Genomic DNA, 26,046 nt, shown 5'->3' with positions numbered 1-26,046 from the left:
CTATTTTATACACAAGTGTATACAACAATAGTTATCTATAAGAAAAGAACATGTTTGTCCTGTTACCTCCTGACAGTAGGGAAGGACTCAGTGGTGACAACATCCAGGGAGTTCCAGGCAGAGATGCTCAGGCCGTTATAAAGGCACAACATGAAAATCATCATGGATTCACTGGTGCCGAACCACAGGAAAAAACAGCTGATGCCTGATAGGATCATGGAGCCACCTGAGGACATACACACATATTCAAAAGAAGAGTAAAAGTGGACACATCCATAGTGTTACCAAAGGGCCAGGTCTTACTTTCCTACCTAACATAGAGAGACGCCCAATTTTATCCATAAGGAGAGCAGACACGATGTTGCCAGGAAGAACAGCCAGAGTCCCCAGGAAGTTGATGAAGTAAACCCAGTAGGCGCTGTAGTCATCATCAAAAGTCATCTGGCACCCTGTCTTGTTGTGGGTGAATGTGCTGTTGATCACCTCTGTGCCATCAATTAATTTAGATTCATCGATATCTGCCCAGAGAAGCAAAAAAACCAAAAACTTTCCCATGTTAAGATTATAGATGGTGTATTAGAAATGACAAAACATACCAGTTTACCTGTGTAGTCATGCCTCACCTGTGTTAAAGAAGAACGTGTCAATGAAGGTACAGTTCCTGAAGAAGGAGCCCACTGATGTCACATCATCAAAGTAGCAGTTACGAAAGGTGGAGTCAATGAAGGTGACAGACTTCAGCTTCATATTGACAAAGCTGAAGTAACAGAAATATGTTAACTTTAAAGGTACAATCAGTCATTTTTTAAAGTTATTTAATAGAAAACAAGAATATTGTACTTGTGTGTAATTAAGTGTTCCAACAAATGGATGGGTTCTTATAAATGTTACAATTAAAAATTGTAAATTAGAAATACATGTGAACGGCGCTGACAGCTGACAAAGAGTAAGTTATGCAACAATATCTGGTTATAAGCTAACGTTATGCCAGCTAATGTTGGGCTCGAATCTCCTAAAAATGATACTTTCTATCAGATAAACGGCGAGTAAACTCTCAAACAGGATGTAATCAAACTAAGTGTTTGAGTCCAGCAATGTTGAATCCATTTCAAAGAACGTTTCACTGACCCCAAACCTAACAGCAGCTATCACTGACTAACAGCAGCAGGGGCAAAGCCAGCTGTTTTTGAACTCTTTCTGACTAAAATGTTTGTCCTACAGCAGCTACCGTAGCTATAATTTAGCACTTGAACTAGGAGGAGTAAGTAAAGGAGTAAAGCAGAATTCAGTTGACTGCAATCTGCTGATGTCTAGTGGTGATATTTTATGCACTATCACTTTAATTGCAGCATGTAACATTTTGTCAGTTATGCATAACAAATTTGCCTCTTATTATTATTATTATTATTATTATTATTAGGAAGCTGAATTGTCTTACTGGTCGTTAATGAAGAGAATATTTTTGTGTATCTGGTTCTCCAGGGTGAAGTTGAAGGTGATGCCTTCGATGCGTTCATTGTTATGGATCTTCACTTTAGAGGCATACTCATCAGCCTGCAGATGTTTGATGACATCAGGGAACCAGACTGACAGGCCATAATATCTGCAATCAGAGGGACATGTTGATAGTTGGATCTAAAAAATCAGCTGATCAGTTCATCAACCAGAGGTTGTTCATGTTAGAGTGAGACCTGACAAAACAATAAATAGATAGACAGACACATTTTTCCTTCCCACTGTCGCCAAAGTGCTTGCTCATAGGGGGTCATATGATATGATTGTTGGGGTTTTCTCTGTATTTATTATTGTGCGATCTATTGTACAATATAAAGCGCCTTGAGGTGACTTTTGTTGTGATTTGGCGCTATATAAATAAAATTGAATTGAATTGAATTAGAAATCCAGAAGATACTTGTGCTTTAAAAAAATCAACTGGCTGCCTCCTGTCTTGTCTCCTCCACACATGCACGCAGGTCCACCTCTGTATTCACAGAGACACCAATGAAACTGTATTGATCCGCGGGGCAGAGAAACAGTGATTGATTTTGAGACTATGTAACTTCTACACAGCAGCGCTCAAGATGACAGAATTGCAATGCGCTAACAAAACAGACTGCCACTATTATCTGACCACAGAAACTTGTCTGATTTTTCTATGACAAAACTAACAAATCTCACCCGAATGACAGCGTGAACCACACTATGGCCAGTCGCAACATGTTTTCTCGCATTGGGTAGTTGAAACACTTCATAAGGTTCAGATAGATCTAAAAAGAGACAAGAGCTCTATTAGAATAGGCATCAGGATTTGGTACAGTGGAATAATAAGGAAAACAAATATAATTAAAGGTACTTTTTGTAATGGTTTAGTATACACAACTTAACTGAAATCTTCTCCACCAGGGGGCAGTGTGCTACCAGAGGGTGCTGAGATGTTCTCTGATATGTGCTGCTGCTTTTGATTTGCTTTTTTATAAATAAGGTTGTGTTATCGGCGACTTGCCTGGTTAAAGAAAAGTCCCACTGAATTGTTGCACCGTTTTGTGGTTTCAATTGGTATGACATAAACTGTAGCCCCGCCCTACTTGATTTGATATTTTTTAACTCAAATCTTAACCTTTTTGACTCCTTGTCAAAAGTGTCTATGTATTCACACTCAAACAACAGTTTTAATTTATTGAGGAAGGTTTAAGGTGGCTTTATAGTTTACACATTTGCTTAGCAGCTGAAAGTAGCATTAGTGAATTTAGGAAGGTTTAAGTTATTTATAAAAGCAGTAATTTACAATAAGTGCCTTTAAAAATTAACTATAATCAAATAAAAAGACAAATATTTACCCCACGAACTTCAGCCTTTATCCTGAAGAAAGCCTTGGAAACTGGGTTGCCAGATTCTGATTCCATTTCAACAAATTCATCCAGCTGCCGTGGAGTTTTGATCCTGTTTACCTGGAATATCGGAAAACAGTATAACAGTAACATGTGTATTACTTTACAATAAGTTGACATTGAATTACTGACATTGTTGTGCAATATCATAGCCTTTCATTTATTTCTAGAATAAAATTACACCTACACAGCAATAAAAATCAAATCAGGTTCTGAACAGCAGTATGTTCAAGTGACAGTGCAGCAATAGGTCAGCAGATTTCATCAAATCCACTACTCTGCCTGCTTGAGAAGATTCCCACCTCTCTTAAAAGAGGCTGTGATCGAGTCTCTTGTGCTCTTGTGAGGAAAGCCATAATGGTGAAGAGGGTCGGAGATGATCCTCGTTCTATTTCCATGTGGAACTCTCTATTTGTAAATTTGGGAGAACTTGTACGTTGCATGAATGGAAGGGAGAGCTGACGGGAATGTTTGGGCGTTGCCTGAACAGATGACATGGGAAACTGACACATATTTGGACCTGAAGTACATGCATTGGATTCATTCTGTTTGGTTTTTGCATTCTGCTTTTGTTTATCTTTAAAAATTTAATCAACAGAATTATGAAAAAAAATCAAACCAGTATAAAAAGGGTGAATATAAACGGTGTGTTCAATAGCATAGGATCAATTCAGGAAACATGTTGACTAAGCGGCTTTCCCAAAGTGGAGCTCATGCTGCAAATAAGCCTGAATGACACAAAACAGCTTTCAGAACCATCATAATTCAGATGTGATCCTGCACGGTGAAAGCGTTAAAATCGGTCCCAGCGGTGGCAGAATATAAGCCTCTTTACTTCCTTAAGCGTCAGGAAACCCAGCACTGCAGAAACAAACACTCACAGTGAAGACTTTCTCAGGTTGCCCACGCGCTCTCATGTTGGTGTCGTGGATCTGTTTAAGGATCATCCAGGCTTCATCATGCTTCCCCACCTGTCAAGCAAGGAAAGTAAGGAAGAGAGACGACAAGATAAACTCATGGGATCAGCAGCAGCAGGCTGCTCAGGTGCATAAATACAAGCCTTTGATTTCTCCAAGATAGGGCAAAATGATGACAGTCACGACAATGGTGACTCATTTCACTTCAAAGGATAATTATGCTGGAGCGGCAAACCTACTGTCACAGATCTCTGAGCTTCTATTTTCCACATACACAGGCCTCCAACAGCACTGAATGACTCACACTGTTTTTGTCTGATTAAACATCTGCTGGGAAATGTCCAAGTAATCTCAATTTGTCTGAAAGATGCTGAATGTAAAACTGATGACAGTTGAGGACAACACAGCACCATGACAAGGCATTCTCTGGGATACAAACTGATGCAGCACATTCAGGAGGCGCAGACTAAAATAGGTTTAGTCTGCTAAAGATCAGAAGGTTTCGTTACCTCGAGGTAAAACCTGGGACTTTCAGGCATAAAGGTAAGTGCCACCACAGCGCACACACAGGGTAGGGCGCAGACGACGACAAACACCCTCCAACTGTGAAACTGGTATGCTGAACCCATGCTGAAGCTCCAACCTGCAAAAAGTAGCACACGTAAAGTGACTGATAGCTCATTACAAGATAAAACAGAAAGTGAATCAACAGCATTCAGATATTAAGCTATGCACATGCCTGGTGAGGTAAATAAACCAAACCTAACATAGTTTAGAAAATCTATAATGATCATGACATCATGACATCAATCATGATTATGCAGCAACCAAATCTGTTTAGAAAATTGCATGTGACTAATGCAGAAAGTGAAAAACACAGCATAACAGAGTTTTAGGGTTGAATTGTAAGAAAATAAGCTACAATAGTAGCAAACATAAAACATTAATCATTGGACTTTTCAGTCCTTATTAACATGATAGAATCACACAGACGCTACAGATTTACCAGCTGCACCTCGAAGATGTGAATCGCCTATTCTATCATATCTCAAAGGTTCTCTATTGGAATGAGATCTGGTGAGTCTGGACCTGATTTGAGTACAGTGAACTCATCGTTATGTTCATTATTGAGCTGGAAGCAGCCATTGGAAGATGGGTACATTATGGTCATAAAGGGACAGTACCAAAGTAGGCTTATTAGGGTTTCTGCCATGTGCTTCACTGATTAGATATTTGTGTTAAACAGGAGTTAAACAGGTGTACCTAATAAAGTACATTTTTTTTACTATAACAATGGAAAGAGCACCACAAAAGCAGATTTTTCTGGTTTAAATTCGTGAAAGAGTAACTAACAGTTCACAGATGAATTGTTAAGTAATCCTCAGCTTACAGCAGGTGGCTCTTTAGGTAAGTCTGGACTCATAGGGGCATAATAAAAGAAAATGCAACTGCTTTCATGGTAGCATAGAATCAATAGCTAAATAACACAGATGGCATTCAACATTTATTTAACTCTAGATGATATAGCATAGGTACTTCTATTGCATATTCTTAACCAGATGAGACTAAGTGAATTAAAAGGCTGATTGTGAGTGTTGCGTGCGAGTCTTACACTGCAAACACAAAAGGGCTACAAATAAAAGACAGCGTTTAAATGGGAGCTCTTGACAGCCGCAGGAGAGTGATGTATAAAACTTAGAGATGAATGGCTCTGCAGAGGAAGCCTGAGAGTGCACAGGGACAGGTTAATTGAATGTGTACGAATACAACTGAGCTTTTTCTGCTAAGTTAAATCTTGTTGCACCTGATCTCAGCCCACAGGCACTCTTCCAGACTCATTAATCATTTCTAACATTCACGCATACAGACACACAGAAAGAGGGGAGAAGCACACATATATTCACGCATGCAATAATCTGAGTATATGGAGAAAACGACACAGAAATAAACATGAATAATCATGTGCAGATTACAGCGACACCACATAATGCCATGTCATACCCACCCACACATAAACACATATGAAATTAAACATTATGCATTTTCCTTTTTCCTTTCTATTGCCAGCCATGCCCTTGCCTGCATAAAAAATATCTCCAGCATGTTTGACAGATGATCCTGTGTGCTTGAGATCATGAGGCCTTCCTTTCCATCTCCAAGCCTTTCATCTCTCCTTGTCTTTCCTAATAAAGTTTCATGTGGCCTTTCTGATTTTGAGTGCCCTCCAGTGGTTTTCTTCTTGAGGTCAATCATCAGTATTTACATTGAAGAAGTTGAGTCTGGCTCTACTTACTTAAGAGTTTCTTTTTAAGATATGTTTTTGGACATTTTAGTCTTTATTGCTGGATAGAACAGTGAAGGGGAATGAATGCAGGAAATGGTCCAGGACACAATCAAACCCAGGTCCCTATACTGGCCTTATAGGCACATATAGGTCATCTACACTCCAGCACCTGCTTTGAAGCATTCTTGTCTTAGCTGATTTGTGAAGGAAGGTTTATTTGCACTCAAAAAAATATTCTCTCACCCATTTTAGTGGGCTTTTGTGGGGGTTTTCTTGCCCTAATGATGGCGTCTATGGACTTCATATTATGAGTTTCAGTGATTTCATTTCTAATGGTTTAATGATGGAATAGAGCACTTCTGACCAAGACACTATCATCAGTCAACCTAGTTACTTATGTACCTGTAAAAATGTACACACCAGTTTTTTGTAATTCATTAACAGTTAACACCATGACTTGCTAGAAAAAAAAAACACTTGACATTTTTTCATTTACACAGTTCAAATTCAGGAGTCAAGTGAGACAGGCAGTTATGGTAAACAAGCAAAAACAACCAAAACATGACACATAGGGAAACTGTTTAACAAAACAAAACAGGAAGCAAATACAGCAGAGTTTCAAATTAAATTGTATTTTTTGGATGAGTTTTGTGTCTTCAGTTTTTTTGCTTGTGCTGCATAAACTGAAGTTTACTTTTTGGCACAGCAGGATTCTGATGGAAATACCTGAAGTATATAAAGAGAAATGAAAAGACCAGCCATCACAAATGTTTAATGTACTGTATATGCACACTTTTGTTTGTGTTCTTAATGATTTAGTCTTTTTTTCTGCAATGTTATTGGGCAGGAAGCACAGAAAGGGATCGTTGCATCAGTTGTGACCTCCCACGTCTCTCCGTGGATCGTGCCTCATGGAGATACTGCTCCTAACGGAATAGCACCATTATCCATCAACAGGCGTAGGAGGGGAGTTGAAGGGTGGGGAGGGGGTTAATGCTAATGGTTATGCCAGAAAACGACTGCTTGGGATTAATCTCACAGCATATTAAAATTCATCATTGATAGCTGTGCATATGAACCACTTAAACAACAGTTTTTAAAGGGTGTGGGAAACGATCATAAGTGGTGCTAATACGTCCCAAAAGAGACAAGAAAGAGGAAATGTCTTGTTATGAGTGACTAAAACGTAAATAAAGGTAGAAACTAATTACTTTGTCTTTGTATGATAATCTAAATTGCTAATGTATTAATTATCTAATGTAAAGAACACAGACAATGACTTTTTTGTGACGCAACACGGATTACCAGTGAGTCTATAATGGTTTCCATTGGGCGTTAGGAGTAAACCACTTTCTCAGAGTCCCTTTGTTTATTTCCTTGCCTTTCGGTGTGTGTACACGTTTAAACATCTTTGTGAGGACAGAAAATTGGCATGCCACTATAATTGTGGGGACCAACAGTCACTTATGGAGACAAAATGCCCATGCCCACGAGTTTGAAGGCATTTTTGAGGCTCAAAATGTGGTTTTAGTGTCAGTGTTACAATTAGGTTATGGTTAGGTTTAGGCTGAGGGTTAGGGTTAGGCATTCATTTTTGATGGTTAAGGTTAGCGGCTAGGGAAAGCATTATGTCAATGACATGTCTTCACTAAGATATGAAAACGAGTGTGTGTGTGTGTGCGTGTGTGTGTAGGTGTGTGTGTGTGTGTGTTTGAGTCTAGAGTAAAATGTAGTGAGAAAGAGAAATAAAGAGAGGAGCAATGAGAGAAAGGGTTGTTCGGCAGTGATTGCCTTTTCTACAGAAATGTAGCATGACTTCCTGCCCCGCAGGGTTAGTGTTTCACCGATGCCACTGAAAATCTCATTACAGGGATTATGTACATAATTGACTAAGTCTATGGATGACTGAGTCAGCCATCCCAGGCCTACTGTAGACGGTCAGACAGACACATACAGAGAGACGGATAATATATAATAGATGCTGGCTCATAGAAAATATGGTGTGGAGTCCACTCTTGATGTTTAAGATTTAATCTATAGGTCTGAGCGTTGCCTAATGAGGTTACTCAAGTGGTGATCTTGCTTAACAACTAAACTCATCCAGCTTTCCTGTCAGTGGATTTTTGCCAAGTAGACCTCCTTGTGGCTCTCCAGCTGCAAGTCTGCCAGGGGGCTTTTGGGAGACATTAATGAGTCAGCAAGTGGTAAAGACAGATAACAGCTCTAATGGCACATTAAACACCAGTGTTAAGGAACTTGTATCATAACCCATAAGTCATGCAGCTTTGTTTTACCGCAAGGCAAAAAGGTATGTCTGCAGGAGTTTTTTGTTTTTTTTCTTAAACGTCATTGTGGGATTGGTCGAAGGCACTGCAGCACTTTAGGGAAACTGTTAAAGAAAAACATTCGTGAGCTTTGGAGTAAGCATGCAAGACACGTAGTTCCCTCTCAGATAGAGAGGCGCAGTGGTAGTGAGTCTCAAAGAGAATAAAAGCAAAGTATCTGTTCAATATGATATCCACAGATCTGACAGCCAGGTTCTCTAATGAAGCCTCGTTCTGGTTTCAGAAGTCCTTTACCAGTGTGTTTCTGTACATCCATGTGAGTGGATCCACAGCATTTGTGCATGTGTGCGTGCCCCTGTTTAAGCATCACGTAAGCAAACTGGGAAGTCCCTTATCAGAAACACCATGAAAACACCTCTTTGTGTGCCTGTGTTCACTCAAACGACCTCTCCCAGTGTCAGATGTTATTGCATTCAATTTCACTTGAAGAGGACCTGTATGCATCTGCAGCCGTAGTAAAACATCATCCATGCAACTTGCAGCAACACACACACACACGCACACGCTCTCTCTCTGACGTCACAGGCTGGCTAAAGCATGGTCTGGCCATAAATCACCTCTAGATGTAGCTTTGTCCTATTAGAGCAAGGAGAAAAACCTAATTATGCTTGATCAAGAAGAACACTCTGCGGAGACAGAGGGTGGAGAGAGAGGCGAGGTAATAAAAGGAAGGACAGAGTTAGAGAGATGGGGAGAGTACAAAACAGGAGGTGAGGGAAGGCAGTAAAAGGAAGGGGACAGCAAGTTTTTAAAAAAAAAGAAAGCAAGGAAGAAATGAAAAGGATCCGGCGAGAGGAAGAAAGCCAATTCTCTTTGTGCTGTTTTTTCTCATGATGAGTGCAGTCGATAGACAGTTTTGTCATAAATCACATTTTTCTCCCCCCTGCCTTCCACCCTCACCCATGCTTGCTCTATGGTATCTGTGCATACATTAATCTTTTGACCTCAGCCTCTCCCAGCCTGCAGCCACTCAGAGCTATTAAGTGATTAATTCCCATGGCAGGGAAAACTGGCACCTTAACCCATGGTCATGTGGAGACGGTACAGTTTAGTAGCTCTATTCAGGAGCTCAGCATAAAGTCACATTGTAAGCATCCTAAGAGCACCGCTTAACTTAATTGTGTTAAGGGTATAACCATATATAGCTTGTTATTGGGCTATATTTCAAACACTGAGTTGAGTGATTCATGCTTTCTTCTTCCTTCTAACAATGCTACCTTTAATTTCAAAAGGAAAAAACAAAGCTTAATTTTCTCCTTGTGGTTCCGCCTCACTCAACATCATATAAACTGATGGGTGATGGTGTGAATGTTAACATTTTTGCAAGTACACTCACCATAGTGTGGTATGATGGCCCATGCCATAGCAGATGCATAGATCTCACCAATCATCCAGAACATACACAGCCAGCTGAGGTGCTCTCCTCTTTTCTCCCTGGACAGCACCTCGGCAAAGAAAGAAAAAACGATGGGCACAGCACCTCCTATCCTGCAAGATCCATAAAATAGGAAGATTAATGAGACTGAGACAGATGCATTTTGTTTTTTGCATCATTCACATAGTTTCACGTTTATCCCACAGTTTGTACCATCCTTTGTTGTTTCAATTCGCCTGTACAAAAAACCCCAACTGACTTGATAAACTTTCAGTTAGTAATCAGTTAAATTGAGGGCTCTTTGCAAAGACCTGCAAAGCGAATGAGTAAGCAGAAAATAGCACAGCTATTGGAGAGGCTTTTCAATTACTCTCGAGAATGATGTCAATGCATTTGCTGAATTAGGCCTTAAAGGACGGGTTATACTGCCAAAGAAAGGAACGCAATAAATCACAGTCATATGTCTATGCTATAAAAAGAGTACATGCTGTCATTTTCAAGCACACTCTGCTCATTTTAATGCATTGCAGGAATCCCTAAATTCACAGTTAGTATAAAAGTTTGCTGACAGAGTGAAGAATTACATTGGCCATAGTTATAGTAAAAAAGTAATAATTTTTATTACAGCTATTATTATTTTATTAATAATTATAATTAGCCTGATTTTTTCATCACTTTTCAGAAGATGGGAACAATCAGGAAAAACAGGGATGTGTCTTTGATTTTTGGACTTGCTGTGTTACCCTCCCACTGTGGTGCTATTGTGCAACAGTTCACTGAACTGTTAGTCAGTCTCAGATTGACCTCCGGTTTATCAGACTCACCCGAAACCCGCGACGAGACGGCAAACGAGGAAGAAGCCATATCCCTGGACGAAAGATGACAGGAAGGCAAAGAAGCCATTCGTGGACATGCAGATGAGGAGGCATTGTCTACGGCCCACTTTGTCAGACATTCCTCCCCAGAAGAACGCTCCGACCATCATTCCCAAGTACACAACACTGCCTGGAAGGAAGCGAGAGTGCGCTTATTTTTATTATTTGTTTGTTAAAATACAGTCGATTACCTCACATCTCTATATTGTTTATGTGCACAGTGTATGATTGTGTTGGTTTGCTGTGTAATCTTTTTTCACTTACCAGACCAGAGTTTGGGAATTTATCTCATTCATTCATTGTTATTTGTTAATTCATTAAATGAATAATCTCCTAAAGACTATAATGCATTCAACACTAACTTAACACCTCTGTGGGAATACTATAACATCTCATTTTAACTTTTATTTCTCTTCACAAACTCCTGAGTAGTGTTCTGTTGCTGGATTTCTCTGCCAACCACAGTTTATCCATAACAAGCAACATGTTTAAGCATAACTGTTCATAAGTATCTTGGGGTTCATAAGAGGGGGGAGCGTGAGACAGATGTCGATTTACTGGTTGATCAGTCATTTTGGAAGGACTCAGTGGAGCTGCTGTTCCTCCCGATCGAAAGAAACCAGTTGAGGTGGTCTGGCCATCTGACCAGGGTGACACCTGAACGTCTCCTGGACCGGGCGTTTATATCAGTTTAGATTATGCCCCTGCAACCTGAAGCTGAATAAGCTGCAGAAAATGAATGAATGAAAAGCTAGACTGCATCCTAAAGTTAGAGCTCCAAATGCAGATACTAAACCCTAAACCCCATCTGAAAAGCCTCTGCCCCTGTAACACACTTAAATAGTAAATACATTGTGTAAAAAAACAAGAAAGAAAAACAGAAAACAGGCTCTGAACAATGGGGAGACAAATGTGAATGGTAATGCAGGATGACTTTACAAAAGGGCCCTCTGCCCTCTTTTAATCTCTCTCATCACAGATGAGATCAATGCTCCAACAAAACAGCATTGATTTTTTTCACTAATCATCATGAATCTGCCCGGAAGAGTGGAGCCTGTTATTACTGTTTTAGTCTGCACTGTAATTGGCAGTGGAATGGTTAGCCACTTTCATGGACATGCAGCGTCTGCTGAAATTTCTTTCATTGATGTTTCCGTCCCAGGCTGGAAAAATAGCAGAGTTTACTAACAGATAATATTGAAGCTTTATCAATATCCAAGTATTTTCAGACACATAATCATAAACCTGGTTTAGGGAGGTTATTTTTATCCGTTGCAGTCACATACAAAGAGATACAACTCTGCCACAGGGCACTTTGTTCATCCCATTACAATAATCTTAATAGCAAGATTCATTTCCTTTCTGTAATGTCTCCAGTCAGGTCTCTTCTCCTCCGCTGTGAGCAGATATCTGTTTGACTCTTTCGCTTCAGGGGTCAAAACGCAGCTATCTGTCACATTTGGCAGCCATCTAGATACTCGCCTCAAGGTATCATAAATTCAATTCTAAATTTAACGGAAGTCCTCAGTCTATGCACAGTTCACATTTACTTCATTAAGGGGAGGCTAGATATACAGTGCACTGGCAAACACCCATTGGCCTCCCATTTAAATGTCATGCATCCAAACATCCAGAGGCCTTTTTATGTTTCCCAGCATTAAACCTTTCACACAAACAATACACTTTTTGGGGATTTTTTTAGAGATGCAAGGAAACAAGGGAAAATAATCAATCATTCATTCCGCCTTAAAGTCAGTTTAAAAAAATAAATAAATAAAAGCAATAAAACTGCTAACAAATGAGTACAGTCAATTACGTAATGACTTTATTGATGTTCTGTCCGGCTTGCTCCGCTGTATTCTACTGCACGACGTCAGCAGCGCTCACACCAGCGGCTGCGACTGCAGTGCACTGAAGTGTAACATAATGCAAAAGTAGCACAAACATGTTCTGACTGGAAATGACCTGTCATGTTCTAAATGTATGCTGCATCCATAATACTGTGATTTTTAAATTAATCATTAAATAAGTCATTTTAATTCAAAGATTTATTTTTATTTTTTATTGTCAGTTTGCCACATGTACGGAACTACAGTGGCCCCTAGAGACAAAGCACATAGAAACTCCAAAAAGCACGTACAAATTCCAAAAAGCACATACAAATTCCAAAACACAACGGAAGTGCTCCAGGACGCTAGGGGCAGTGTTGAGCTCGATTTGCAAAATAAACGACAAGTTTGTTGCAAACACATGGAGTTGGATACCGGTGGAAAACACCTGCAAGGATAGAACAACAATGCTTTATAAGAAAGGTAATGTGCAAACTATTGTTTGTTTGATTTGTTTTTAATTACTATGAACGCTTGTTTTAGGGTGGAGTCAAATCTGACGTTAGCTAACAATTAGTGTGCTTTGCTCAGCACTTCTGTTGTGTTTTGGAATTTGTACGTGTTTTGGAGTTTGTACTTCGTGGATTGGAGTTTGTACATGCTTTGTCTCTAGGGACCACCGTACAGAACAACCGAACAGAAGACTTAAGAATATACAATAGTGCAGTACTGCAAAATTTAAATTAAATAGAGTAGCCTGTGAGTTGTTCATGGACAGTAGTGCAACATCCAACTTCTTAGTGAGTCACACTCACTTTATGCAGTTCAGAAAGTCAGACAGGAAGAACTCTTTGCTCCAAGGTAACAAATTTAGATTTTTTTTTTCTTTTCTACACATGTATCAAAAAGGGATTTATTAAAGATAAATTTGATCGCTATAAAAGCCCAGAAATGGTGGGCTTTACTTGCCAGGCATTACATTTTAATTCGGGCACAATGCATTAGATGCAGATTTGCATCTTTTCGCTGAGATGCATTTAGACTATATATCTAATATATACTTAACCCAAATGCCAAGTGTATCATATTGGATACATGAGTTTTAGTGAGTTTTTGAGAGCTCCACAAGCCAAATCTGGCAAAAAATTATACAAATTAAAACTGATACTTATATATATTTTTTGTAATGTGTCAGAAGATTCAATAAAAACTCATGTTTAACTATTTGAATGGTTTGGGCTTTACAGTATATCTAAAGCTGTGAATGCAAGCCCTGCTGTATATGCGTTACACTGTGAAATACAGCTAAATTTAGAAGTGAAGACCCGTATAGACTCTGAGCACCATCAGAAGATGACAGTGTGTCAGGAGACCTCTCACGCAGAAGCAAAAGGTTTTGCACTGTGACAGTATGTTTAGATGTCAAAACACATCTCCAAGAATGATAAATATTCATCAAAATCCCAGGCACGCTCACACACACACACACACACATACAGAGTAAAGCACAGCTACACACACAAACACAGATAACTGAGGAGTAAATCCAAGATGCTCATTAAATTGTTAAAAATCCATTTATTCGCCTTTGTTGTTGTTAAAATAGCCAGGAGGGAGCTAGATTAAGGAAAGAAAACACAAAATAAGAGGGAATGGAGGATCGAGCACCAATACACGTCCAAAAGTAATGAGGGGGGGGATATGTAACGTGGGAGGAGAGTTCAGTCACTTCCAGATATGGCGAGAGAAAAAGAGCGTGAGGAGGGGGAGAAAATGGGGAAGGCCCTGGTGGAGTGTTTTCTGCCCTGTCACACACCAAGGAGCCCCCTGAGAGCCGTGGGAGCGCTTAGCTGCATCACGACCTCTTCTCTGATTTCACGCTTTGATGCTCTTCGCTCTTAGCGGTGCAAACTGTTTCGGCGTCGCACAAAAACACCCATCCTGCTTTATTCATAATGATGATGCTATCGTGCAGCAGCACGCCTGGTGCATGCTGCGGCTCAGCTGTGGCACCTTTCTCTGTACCATCCCCCCCTCCTGCTGTGAGTCCCTGCATTACTACCATTCCCCCCCATTTCTCTATCCCCCAGCTTTGCACCCTCCTTTGCTTTCCAGTTTCCTCTCTCCTGTCCTCTGTGCTTCCCTTCCTATTTACAGTATTTACTTTAGCTTCATCTTGGCACCTCTGTCAACAGCTCTTTTACACTGAGCAGCGTGTAATCACATTTGTACTACATCGTGTCAGTTTGACCGGATTCGTGCCTCCTTCTCCTGCCACCTCCGCAGAAGAAGAGATTGAAGCTTTGTGTCATATTTAAGTCGTATCAGTGGAGGCAGGATTTCTATGGAAATAACCTATTGTAGGGCTTAGAGCGCAGGGTTTAAAATGACTCAGTCCCAATCAGTAATGATCCAACCTTCATTAACAGTACAGATTGTGATAATTCACATAAAATAGTGATGCTGTGAAACCCTGATAAAGGCGAGCAGTTGGACATGGTGACAGCAGTTTATTCAGTCCCATCGAGCATCTCCCCTCCTTCAGTCCACCACACACATTCTCCCACACAACGTGGAGCTAGCTGGGCTATTCGAGCAGTGTAATCTCCGCAATGACGCTGCGATCTTACTGCAGTTTAGCCATGCTCAGCTGCCCCAGGACCGCGCAGCCCCACACAGCCTGCCAGCTGGCTCAGACCGACAGGGAGAAAGAAAGGGAACGATAGGAAATGAGAGGAGACAACAACGGAGGAGCGCTGTAGAGATAGAGTTTTAGAGGAGACAAAGAGTGAAGTTGGGACTCAAAGAAGGCCAGGGAAGGACAAGCAATCAAAAGACAAGAAAGTGAGGGGGGACAAGAAGATAAAGGGCAGCAAAAGACAAGAAAGTAGGAGGGAAGTAGAGACAGCAGAGGTGGAGAGGTGGCTATTAGATGAAAACGAAATGAGTCAAAGAGAAAAATGAGGGGAGTTGTAGCTGTGGAGAGACAGTCTAAGAAAACAAATAGCTAATGAGAGGGTGATCTGTTCCCTTTGTCTGATGCGTCTGAGATGATAGCTAAGCCTCTCCCTGACTTTGTTGGTGTACTAAATACCACCAGCCTCCACCTCTCTGCACCCGTCCACCCACAGCACTCTTCCCATTACTCCCATGTAACTTGGTCATCTCGCTGCTTCAAAGGCGTCTCTCCTCCTCTCGTCTTCCCCCGTTTATCGCACATATTGCATCTCAACGTGCGTGTCTTCCCTCCTGCTATCCACTTCCCACATCCTCCACTCTTGTTTGAGGTATTTACAGTATTTCACCCCCTCCTTTAGCCCAGCACTTCATCCTTCACACTGAAGTAACATTAAAAGATTCCTGTGAGATCGGGAAACCGGCTGGACCAAATTCAACTCAGTAATGGAATCAGCATCTTACTCATCCATCCTATTTGGGATTTTCTGTTTTTTTCATGCTGCATTATCCCATTACATTCAGCGGTCTGTACAGCATGCTCCTGCCTCTGCCTTCTATGGAGTCAATGAAGCTGCACTCAAACTGTGATGAAGTCTGGTAGAGCGAACCAAACACCAAACTGGTTTTTTAAAATCTATAGAATTTCTTAATTTTTGATATATTTTGGGGGGTAATTTTTAGTTTCTTAATCCTGAAGATGTCAACCTCCACTTTAACTCTACTATTGTCCAAATGCCTCCTCTGAAACACTTAATTGCACATAAACAAAATCAGAAAGCACATAAATAGCAGAATGTGCATTTATTGTAATAACCCAATAAAACTTGGGTTTTTCTTCTTCAGTCACCTTCCTCACTCACTGTGTTAATCGACTTCTCTGCACTGAATCATACTTGTTATTAATCTCTGTCTCTCTTCCACAGCATGTCTTTTATCCTGTCTTCCTTCTCTCACCCCAAACGGTCGGGGCAGACGGCCGCCCCTCCCTGAGCCTGGTTCTGCTGGAGGTTTCTTCCTGTTAAAAGGGAGTTTTTTCTTCCCACAGTTGCCAAAGTGCTTGCTCATAGGGGGTCATATGATTGTTGTTTTTTCTCTGTATGTATTATTGTATGATCTACCTTACAATATAAAGCGCCTTGAGGCAACTGTTGTTGTGATTTGGCGCTGTATAAATAAAATTGAATTGAATTGAATTGAAAAACATAAATCACCAACTACATTCACAGTAGATCAGTGATGAGGTTCATTTTTCTACTGTTGACCTTATTTTGGAAGCAGTATGTACTTACTTTAACTGTCACAGAGATGAAACACATACTGAGAAGACTGAGTGTAGTGAGAGTGCACATCCACCATTCCAGGAGAGTGACCTTGAGGGTATAATGCAGATGCAACCATAACCAGCCTCATCTAAATGAAACCTAAGTAGCTTCACATGCTGATAAATCTGCCAAGCGTGATAACTGAACCTACAGACCAAGCTGTATGGACCACAGGTTAAACTGATCCTCAGTCCTTACCCGCAGACCACCAGAAAGAGGCTATTTCATTGTAAGATAGCTGTGGCCAGTTAGAAGGTCCTTGATTAGATCCCTGCTCTCCCAGTTTGCATGTTAAAGTGTAACTGGCCAAAAAAAGGTAACCAAAAATGCCCCTGAAACGTCCATCCACTGGAGTGTGAGTGTGTGAAAAATAAAGTAGTGAATGTGGGCTGTGGTGTAAAAGTGCTCTGAACGACGATGTCAGTCCATCTGAGGCTGTGACTGTAAGAAGAGATCCTCGTTACCCAGTGAACTTAAAAAAACAGCACTTCTTGTCTCGTTCATCTGTAGATTAAAGTTCATTTTTGAATTTCCGCACTTAAAGGCAGTAAAAAAAAATGCTGTGGCACCTGTAAAACATCAGTTGACACCATTTTGTTACCTCTAATTAAGTGTAATTAGTGTGTTAAACTCCGAATGGATACCAACAAGGTCATGGTAATTATGTAGGCTATGCTCAAACACTCACACACACACACACCAATCAACAGGGAGGAGCCTCGGGCTAATCAGCAGGATGAGGAAGAGGAGGATGGGAGAAGAAAGGAAAAGCACACAGAATGGGGGGTGAGAGGGAGGGACAGGGGTGAGGGATGGAGTCACGAACAAGGAGAAGCAGAGCATAGAGCAAAAATGCCTGCAGGACTTTGCTTGGCAAGAAAGGAAGCAAAGAGTTTACACTGATACCAGGGAAAGAGACAGAAAAATGAAGGTGCTGCGTACACAACATCTTGTGAGGCTTTAACAAAGTAGTGTTTTTGTTCAGACATGATAAGATGACTCTGCTGCAAGTACAACCAACAGTACATTTTTCTTAAATAAAGCAGCAGTACAATAGTATTTGTCAAACTTTCCGTCACAACCTCCATTTTCAAAGCGTGTATCAGTTTTCCATCAGGTGTTGCTGTGAAGTTGATGTATTGTCACGTCTCACCGTGGCAGTTAGTATCTAAGGGCTGTGTGCCTGATTGAATGTCCTCTCCACTCTGGTACTGACACAGTGAGTCAGCCCCTGTACACAGCTCTGTGGTGATGGATTATGCACCTGCAGCTACTGGTACTGCTGAGACTCCACCTCAACCCACAGAGCACACAGGGAATATTAGCTACCCTCTTAATCCTGACACGGCGACCACTGGACCGAAACGCCTCATCTATGTGAAACACTGCTATAGGATAAGAGTGACATACTGTGTATAGTACAAACACATACATCTGGACCTGTTTTTCAAGGCTGTTTTGAGGCTATTTTGGCCAAGCTGCATGCTGTGTACTAACTTCAAACATGTGCACAGTTGTTAATTTTATAATGATCCTGGAAAGGATGTAGCTGTACATCGTAGGGTGCTATTTAAACTCTCTTCAAAGGTGAGAAAAAGGCCTTTCAGACTTATAACAACTAATTAAACAGAATAAAATACACACAGAGAAAAGGCCTTGCTGAATTAATAATGAAGCGAGTGCATTAATATCCAACACAAATACAAAGAGGGGCCTTACCTAGCCATCCCGAGCTGGAGTTGGGCACACACATGTCTGTCTCCGCACTGGGCAGCACAAAGCCCACCACAAACACCTCCACCCCATCCGACATGAGTGCCAGCCCGAGCACCAGGAACAGCTGCCACTGGAACCTGCCGTGGCCACACTCCTGGATGATCAGCTCATATTGCTGGGCCAGCTCCTCCTCGTCAGCCTGCCTCTCCTGTTCCAGCTCGCCACGGTCCTTTGTGGCGTCAGACATCGGCTTCCCCAGCGCCACCTGGCCCTGCTTCTTGTCTCCTGCGGATGAGGGGATGCCCTGGTACTCGCCCTCATAGATCTCGTCCTCATCGTCGTGGCCCTCTGTAGCATCGCTTGAGCCCTCCTCGTTGTCGCGGTAGCTCTCACCGTCCTGCCTCGGCGGGTTCTGATAGAAATCCTCATCTTCGTCCACCTCGTCCTGGAATCGAGTGTAGTTGCGGTGAGAAGAGTACTCGTCTGTAGCATGGTCTACCACCTTGTTGACTTTCTTTGTTGCATGCTTTTTGGCCTCCTTGACAATGTCCTTGGCCCCCTTAACTAGGGAAGTCCTATTATTGTAAGTGTCCTCCATTTTGGCTCCAAAAGTAGGTCTTTGCTGGGGTGCAGATGGTGGCAAGAAGTAGAAGAAAGAGGGAAGAGAGGGGAAAAGGGGCAAATGTAAAGGCGAGTTAGAGGAATGGTGAGATCAGTGGGTCTTGAGATGTGGGAAGGAAGGAAACTCTTGAGTCTGCAGTCACCACAGGAGATAAACCACAATGGCTGTGGCAATCATGGACCAGTCTGAAAGACAGGGGGAAAGGGGAAGCAACAGACAGATTTAAAAAAAAGAAGAGTCAAGAAGCATCAGAGTTTAAAGAGAAATAAAGTCAGACACAGGAGATGCTCATGTCCGCCCACTATCGTTAACTAACCTTTTAATCGTTGGCTTTTCTGCATTGCCCCAAATTTCCATTCAAAATAAAAATTCATTCTCCAAAGGCGGGCTGTTTGTTCTACATTTCATGAGTTGCCCTCACTTTTTGAAGAGATGATTATTTGAAACAGAGATGCTGAATCTGCTGACTCATGATCAGCTCTGTAGAGCAGGAGCTAATAAACAAACGCTCTGCCCAAAAATCAATTTGTCCCCAATAAAGACCCGGTTCATTAAAACGGCAGCGACGATCCAACTGGAACGGCACTGTCATTTTTAATCCAAGTAAAGATGGGAGGATAGGAGGAATGACCGTGAGTGGATGCACAGACAGACACAGTGTAGAAACAACCACAGACAAGAACTATTCTCAAACAAAGTGCCTGAAAAGCTGCACAAATATATATGTACCTGCAAAAGGCACACATAAATGGATACCTAGAAAGAAGATCTCTCACTCCTAAACATGCCGTGCACATAAGTGAGTGTGAACACACATGGGCACGGGGAAGCCATTTCCAATCTCTGCAGACTAGTGATGGGAGGGAGACCCCAGCTTAAACACTAAAATGATGTAACATGATTTCATGTGAGAGCTCCGCTCTCATCATCAGCCAGTATTAAACAAATCAAGGAATTGCTAAATTTCTCTTAAATTACAAAACCCTGAAGTGCTCATTTTTTTATTTTAAAACATTTGCAGATGCTATGGAGTGCATATTTATGAGCAGGGTGGGGATGGTCAGAGCTGTCCAGTGTGTGGGGCTTCCGTGTGACTACGAGCGGCTCGCCACAGCCTCTAATGAACACTGAAGCCTTGTCAGGAGGACACAAATCACAGGGCCGGTTCCAGCTCCTATAATGCAATTTTACTGGGCAAAATGACACCGCTGTTTCAAGGTGACTCTACTAATCCCTTTTGGCTCATACGATAACTTCTATGGTTACGAGCGTGCTCCCTTTCCTGATAATTTTAATGCCTCCATTGACACTGGTGCTTCCTCAGATAAGGACGCGCATAATCAATCTGTCTCCTTTGTCAAAAAGTAACATACAAAGGGCTGAAGTTGTGGCATCAGTTCCCTAGTTTCCCCAAACGGCTCTTCTTGAGCATTTATGCATGAAAACATCAAAAAATAAAAATGAATTGTGAATTCCTCAGAAGGCTAACACCTTGCAAGGAGCAAGTCAAAGTTCACAGGTGTCAGAGAACCATTTATTTCTTTCAGGACTGAGTCGTGTCAGCCATCACACAGGCTCTTACCTAAAACGGGCACACGCAGGCGCTGCACGCTGGCGGAGGCTGCCTGTCAGAGAATCAATGGAGTGTATGGTGAGACACGCTGTCAGTGGTGATGAGGCTCAGAAGACACCCGAGCACAGAGGCAACCGACCTCACCTGACCGCAGCTGAAGAGACCCCGATACCGCAGACAGCAAGAGCAATCGCCTTCAAGCTGGGGAAACCACCAACTCTGCCTAACCTAAGTTTTCTGGGGGGGGTTTATTTCTACGGGATCTTCTTTATTTTTCGCAGTTCCTCTGATATTTTATGTAGGTTTTTATTTTAGGCATGTTGATTTCCTCATAACACTTGGCCATCTCAGCAGCCACAACATCAAAACCATTGACAGGTGAAGTGAATATTATTGATCGTTTTATTATAGTGCAGTGGTCTGCTGGGAAAACTTTTGTCCAGACATTCATGGGATTGGATACTTTGGATGGCTATGGCACTCCCCAATGGCAACGGCCACGTGCCAGACAGCACATGGGACCCCCAGAGGTTCTGTGCAAAGGTAGGTGGTTTTAAAGCTGCAGCTGAATATTTATACTTATAAGGAGCCACTGTAATGTTGATGAAATGTCCTGGAAATGAAAGGAACAGTATCCACACAGTGTCACATGGGAAACTGTTTCCTGCTATTAAAATAAAAAGAGCTAATATACTGTGCTGCTCTGAACCATGAGAGGGTGGCTGAAATTAGGCCTGGCTCTGGCGATACCCCTTGTCTGCATGATGGATGGTGGCCCTGCTTTTCTTAGACCTCTTTAAAATAGTAAAAGAAAGTAGAAAAATCGCTAGGTCAAGTATCACTTGGCCTTTGAATTTCATCTGCCATGGACATAAAGACAAACGGAGAGATTAGTGTTTCAAGAGATTTAGCCATGCGTCCAACTGAGGACAGCTAATCTCAGAAGGGGGGGGATTAGTGTTATTATGCAGAGTTTGTGTGTTTGATAAGCTTAATCCATTTAAACACACTGCTGTTGCTTACCGTGAAACATTTGTCATAAATGGCACAGTGATTAACCCAAGCAATGTGAATTTTGACAGAAAACAAAAAGATATTAATTACACGAGATTACACAGTAATGATGACAATAGTAATAAACAGCCTCAGTGAAAACAACCTAAAACATAATGAACCAATTATCAGCACAGTGAGGGCTTCCTACTCACATTGCACTTTGTCAAAGGATTGATGTGAGTGTTGGAACTAATCAACTGCGAGTCCAGCAGCCGACAAACAGACTGAGCAGGCACAAGCAGGTTGTTAGTACGAAATAAAAGGATCAATTTCTGTCCCCGGATTTCAGGTTCCCTGACCCACAACATCTTGTGGAGGCAAACACTTAATGTACTTGAAATAAAATCAATAGTGACCTTTTTGGATATGTGTGCTTATTTAGTACAGACTTTGCCTCTTTCACAGTACAATGAGTAAGTAGAATGATGCAAAACAACGAGGGCTGTGGTCTCCTTCTCATTCATAAATCTGATTTTATAAGAATCAGTTTTATAGAATGCACGAGGCAGAAATATATTCCAAAAATTTTTAGAAAATCAAAAGCAAAAGGGGGGAAAAGTGGCACAGCTATGAGGGCACAATACTGGCACTTCACCTTTTTGACCCGTGTATTTTGTTTGCATGAAGTCGAGATATTTGGGCCCCTTAACTCAGAAGAACTTTTTCCCACATTTTGTAAAATACTTTGGGATTTAGTGGGTTTTTGTACTGTTGAAGCACAATCATAAAGAGCTCCCATCTCTCAAGTATGACTTGACAGAGAAAGCTTCCTGCCCTTTCAAAGACGTGCGTAAGCACTGTGATGGTATGACCGGTGGTTTGGTCTATTAGCAAAAGGAGGAAAGAGAAAAGCAGGTCCAATCGCTAAAGTGGGCAGAGCCGCATCATGTAATCCCATAAAAACGGAGAGTCCATGACCTCATCTGGAAGGCAGAAACCCAACCGGCCCGTGACGTCTTAGGAGATTTCATCAAACACTGATTCCATTACTGAGCAAGCGAAGGGGAAGAGAGAGGACAATGGCTGTTCTGTATAGGAGAAATTGTTCCTCATGGAGTGTAAAAAAAACCAGCAGCTTAGAAGCACTCAAAGATCCACCACAGATCACAGATGATAAATATAAAAAAAAACCATCAATACAAATACACAAAAATGGGTCTGCAGCAGGCTGATTATTTCCTTCCCAAACATAAAGAGCTGCCATTGTTATTATTAAGAATGACTTCAGTCACTGTTATCTCAAGCCTGGAGATTAAAAAAAGTGTCATTCCTTGTTTATATTCTTACATAATTTCTATTGTTTTGACTCTTCTTACTTAGACTGAAACAATAAATGTCTCTAGAAATGCATTCAGGAGTGTACAAGCATTGAAAACCTAAAACCTAAAGACAGAAAGAAAACCCCAGACTGATCTACACACAGCAAAGTGTGTCGTCTCGTTTGCTTTTTTCCTTCAACTTGATGCATGTTTGATCTTCTTTGAAACAGCGGATATATTAAATATCACACGCCACTCCTGTCTAGTCCAAACCCTGTCTACTGGCTTGTAATGATGCAACAATTCAGATTAGGTAAGGGATGCAATATGTTACACACTGGTGACGTTTTACCTTTGCATGGTGCATATGTGTGCTTACAAAAAAATAAATCAAGCCACAATCACACGCCCATTTAGGCCAACGTGAGAGTGAAAAAGAGGATTCTTCAGAGCAAAACTGCTGGGTTAAACTAAAATAATAATGAATGTGGTGCATGTCTACTTTCACGTTAGTCAACAAAATGTACTGACAGACCTTCTTCTCTCTTCTACACTGTGACTTGCATCATCAAACATACTTTTGAGTCCTGTCTTCTTTGCGGCATACAGCGAAACAGTACAACAGAAACTATCTCCATCTCAAAACAGCTTTTTATTGCTGTTGAACTTCAGAATAGGAACAAAATTACGAATCAATGGGTGCTTGTGGTGGAGACACAGGGAAGAGGATGTTATGAATCCCAAAGAGACTTTTGTTTATCACGTATATATCGATTTTTAGAAACAATGACAAGTGGGCCAAACGACTGAATTCTGCAGCTTGCAATCACTTCCATCCAGCGTGTTTTCACTGATGGAGCCCTTCAGTGTTAACCCAGCAGGACTACTACAAGCGGCATTAGGACTGCAAACAAAGCACTCTGCCACAGATTTCCAGTTCACCGGCTGTGCGCCTGTCAATCGCTCGCTGCCTCTTGAGGTACAATTCATGGATGAGTCAGTTGCCTACTCCCGCGTCCTCTCCTCTTTTTGGCGGCAGTGCAGAGTGCTTTAACTGCCCCAGGGCAGGTGGCTGGATTGCAGTACAGCGTGAACAGTCCGCAGTCAACAAACCCCCCAAAAAAGCTCGGCTCATGCCAAGGACAACTATTTTACGATACCACAAAGATGGGCACACGAGCTCACGAGCCGAAAGAAAAACTAAACAGACTTTATTCGAGCATATCTGACATAGATTTGACTAAATCTCACAATCTAAGACACACTGAAACCGGGGACGAATCCCCACTACATCCCATTAGTTAATTATGCCCGCAGCCTACTTCAAGATAATTTGTCTTTACTCTTATATGAGGCAAATGTGAAGTCAGGGAAATAATCCCAACTTTTAACCATTCAATCATTAAGTGGTGAATACAAAATAACCTGTCCCTGAGTCGCAGCTTTCATTTTAGTCAGAAATATCACTGAAAATGTGCTAATAAATTGATAGTCGCACGTGTCTCTGTGTGTGTGTGTGTGTGTGTGTATGTGTATGTGTGTGTGTGTGTGTGTGTGTGTGTGTCCTCATATTAGATACAAAAGGCGAGAAGAGAATTGCTTAACTCGGAAGTCTTACACTCAGCATGTTTTCAGGGTGGGAAAAAAAAGTCATTACTTACCGTCATTTATGGCGAGAAAATTGGACCGAGCTGATTGTGAGCCATTGCACCGGACTCTGCTTTTGCTCTCAGGAAAAAGAAAAAAAGAAGAAGGGAAAAAAAATCTTGTGGGCTTTTTACTGTAGAATAGGATCAGAGGAAACTGCCGGCGCACGACAGTTTTTCTTTTTTTTCCTCTCTCTCTCTCTCTCTCTCTCTTTCTTTTTCGATGCGGTCCTCTCTCGCTGCAGCACTTCAGGGAAAGGAGAGAGCGAAAAACAGAGGTGGTGGCTGGGGAGAGGGAGGGCCGGTGTAATCAATAATTGTATTTCATTGAGTGATGCGGGTAATTCCGTCTGATGGAACAATCCAGTTAGGTGACTGACGCGCAGCACTGCAGCGCATGAATGCTAAACAGATGAGAAAGGTTTGTGCACATTCACTGTAGGACAGCCCAGTATGTTCGTGTGTATGGGAACTACTTGCTCAGTCTTGGGGGATAGTTACAAGACACAGACTGTAGGACTTGTGGGAGTTGACGCCTGCCCATTTGAGCCGAAAAGATATGTTTAAGGGAAAAGTTTTCCACTTCTTTCGAAAGACAAGTTGCAAAAATATCCCGACATCTAAATTCTGTGAACAGCAGAGATTCTTGCAACTCAGCTCCCCTCCGTCTGTTCTTAGAGTCAACCGTAACCATTTTCTTAAAAGTGGAGCTGTCTGGGAGCTCACCTTGGTTATGCAGAGTGGATCCTGAAGCCGCACAACGCATTTTAACGAAATCTCGCCTCTGTCCGTGGTGCTGACCGACCAACTCCTCCGCGCCCAGTTTACCTCAGATAACTTCTCAGAAAATGCTCGATATGTTGCATGCACAGTCGTTCTGTGAGCCACTGACATCGCTCTGAAAGTTATTAGCAAACATCGTTGCTGAAGTACTTTTATAGCCTGTCGCTTTCAGGGCATGCGGAAGCTGTGGAAGAAAATCTGTAGTTTATATAGTCAGTACAAGTAGTGCAAAATTATGATTGACTGCAAAAAAGTGCATTGTAAACACGAAGTATCGGGGGGGTGTTCAATCCTACACTTTTTATGCTGTTTGATAGTTATCAGTACTCATATGCATACATAAACATACAATAGTCTGCATCCAGTAGAGGCAATTCACAAACCAAAACAACAGTCCACATTACTACACTTAACTGCACACCCTGAGATTAACACTCCTCCACGTCCCTACACTTGTCAGAAATGATATATTCATATTTGTTTTTAAACTGTCAAGTTGATGTTTGTGATATTATGAGGGAAAACAATCAGCGCCCACTAAATAATAACATAGATTAACAATATAATAATCTGAAGTTCTACAAATGTTGGGAACGTA

The 26,046-nt window shown here is 41.5% G+C and overlaps 1 protein-coding gene across 1 annotated transcript in view; it reads right to left on the bottom strand.

The window, feature by feature from the left end:
• Positions 1 to 24,784, bottom strand: part of sv2ca (synaptic vesicle glycoprotein 2Ca) — a 28,454-nt gene extending 3,670 nt beyond the window's left edge. Inside the window, exons 1-12 of the mRNA XM_031736221.2 lie at positions 24,681 to 24,784; positions 18,513 to 19,316; positions 10,634 to 10,814; positions 9,771 to 9,922; positions 4,315 to 4,448; positions 3,770 to 3,859; positions 2,838 to 2,948; positions 2,179 to 2,267; positions 1,439 to 1,603; positions 624 to 757; positions 312 to 518; positions 67 to 226 (exon numbers count right to left, since the gene is read on the bottom strand). Coding sequence (XP_031592081.1) covers positions 67 to 226; positions 312 to 518; positions 624 to 757; positions 1,439 to 1,603; positions 2,179 to 2,267; positions 2,838 to 2,948; positions 3,770 to 3,859; positions 4,315 to 4,448; positions 9,771 to 9,922; positions 10,634 to 10,814; positions 18,513 to 19,107 — 2,018 coding nt within the window. The 5' untranslated portion in view covers positions 19,108 to 19,316; positions 24,681 to 24,784. The remainder of the gene's footprint in view (positions 1 to 66; positions 227 to 311; positions 519 to 623; positions 758 to 1,438; positions 1,604 to 2,178; positions 2,268 to 2,837; positions 2,949 to 3,769; positions 3,860 to 4,314; positions 4,449 to 9,770; positions 9,923 to 10,633; positions 10,815 to 18,512; positions 19,317 to 24,680) is intronic.
• Positions 24,785 to 26,046: the final 1,262 nt, after the last annotated feature.

This window comes from Oreochromis aureus, linkage group 12 (genome assembly GCF_013358895.1).
Source record: "Oreochromis aureus strain Israel breed Guangdong linkage group 12, ZZ_aureus, whole genome shotgun sequence".
Classification (NCBI taxonomy): Eukaryota; Metazoa; Chordata; class Actinopteri; order Cichliformes; family Cichlidae; genus Oreochromis; species Oreochromis aureus.
Note: the sequence above shows the minus strand (reverse complement) of the source record. Positions and strands in the feature narration are given on the sequence as shown.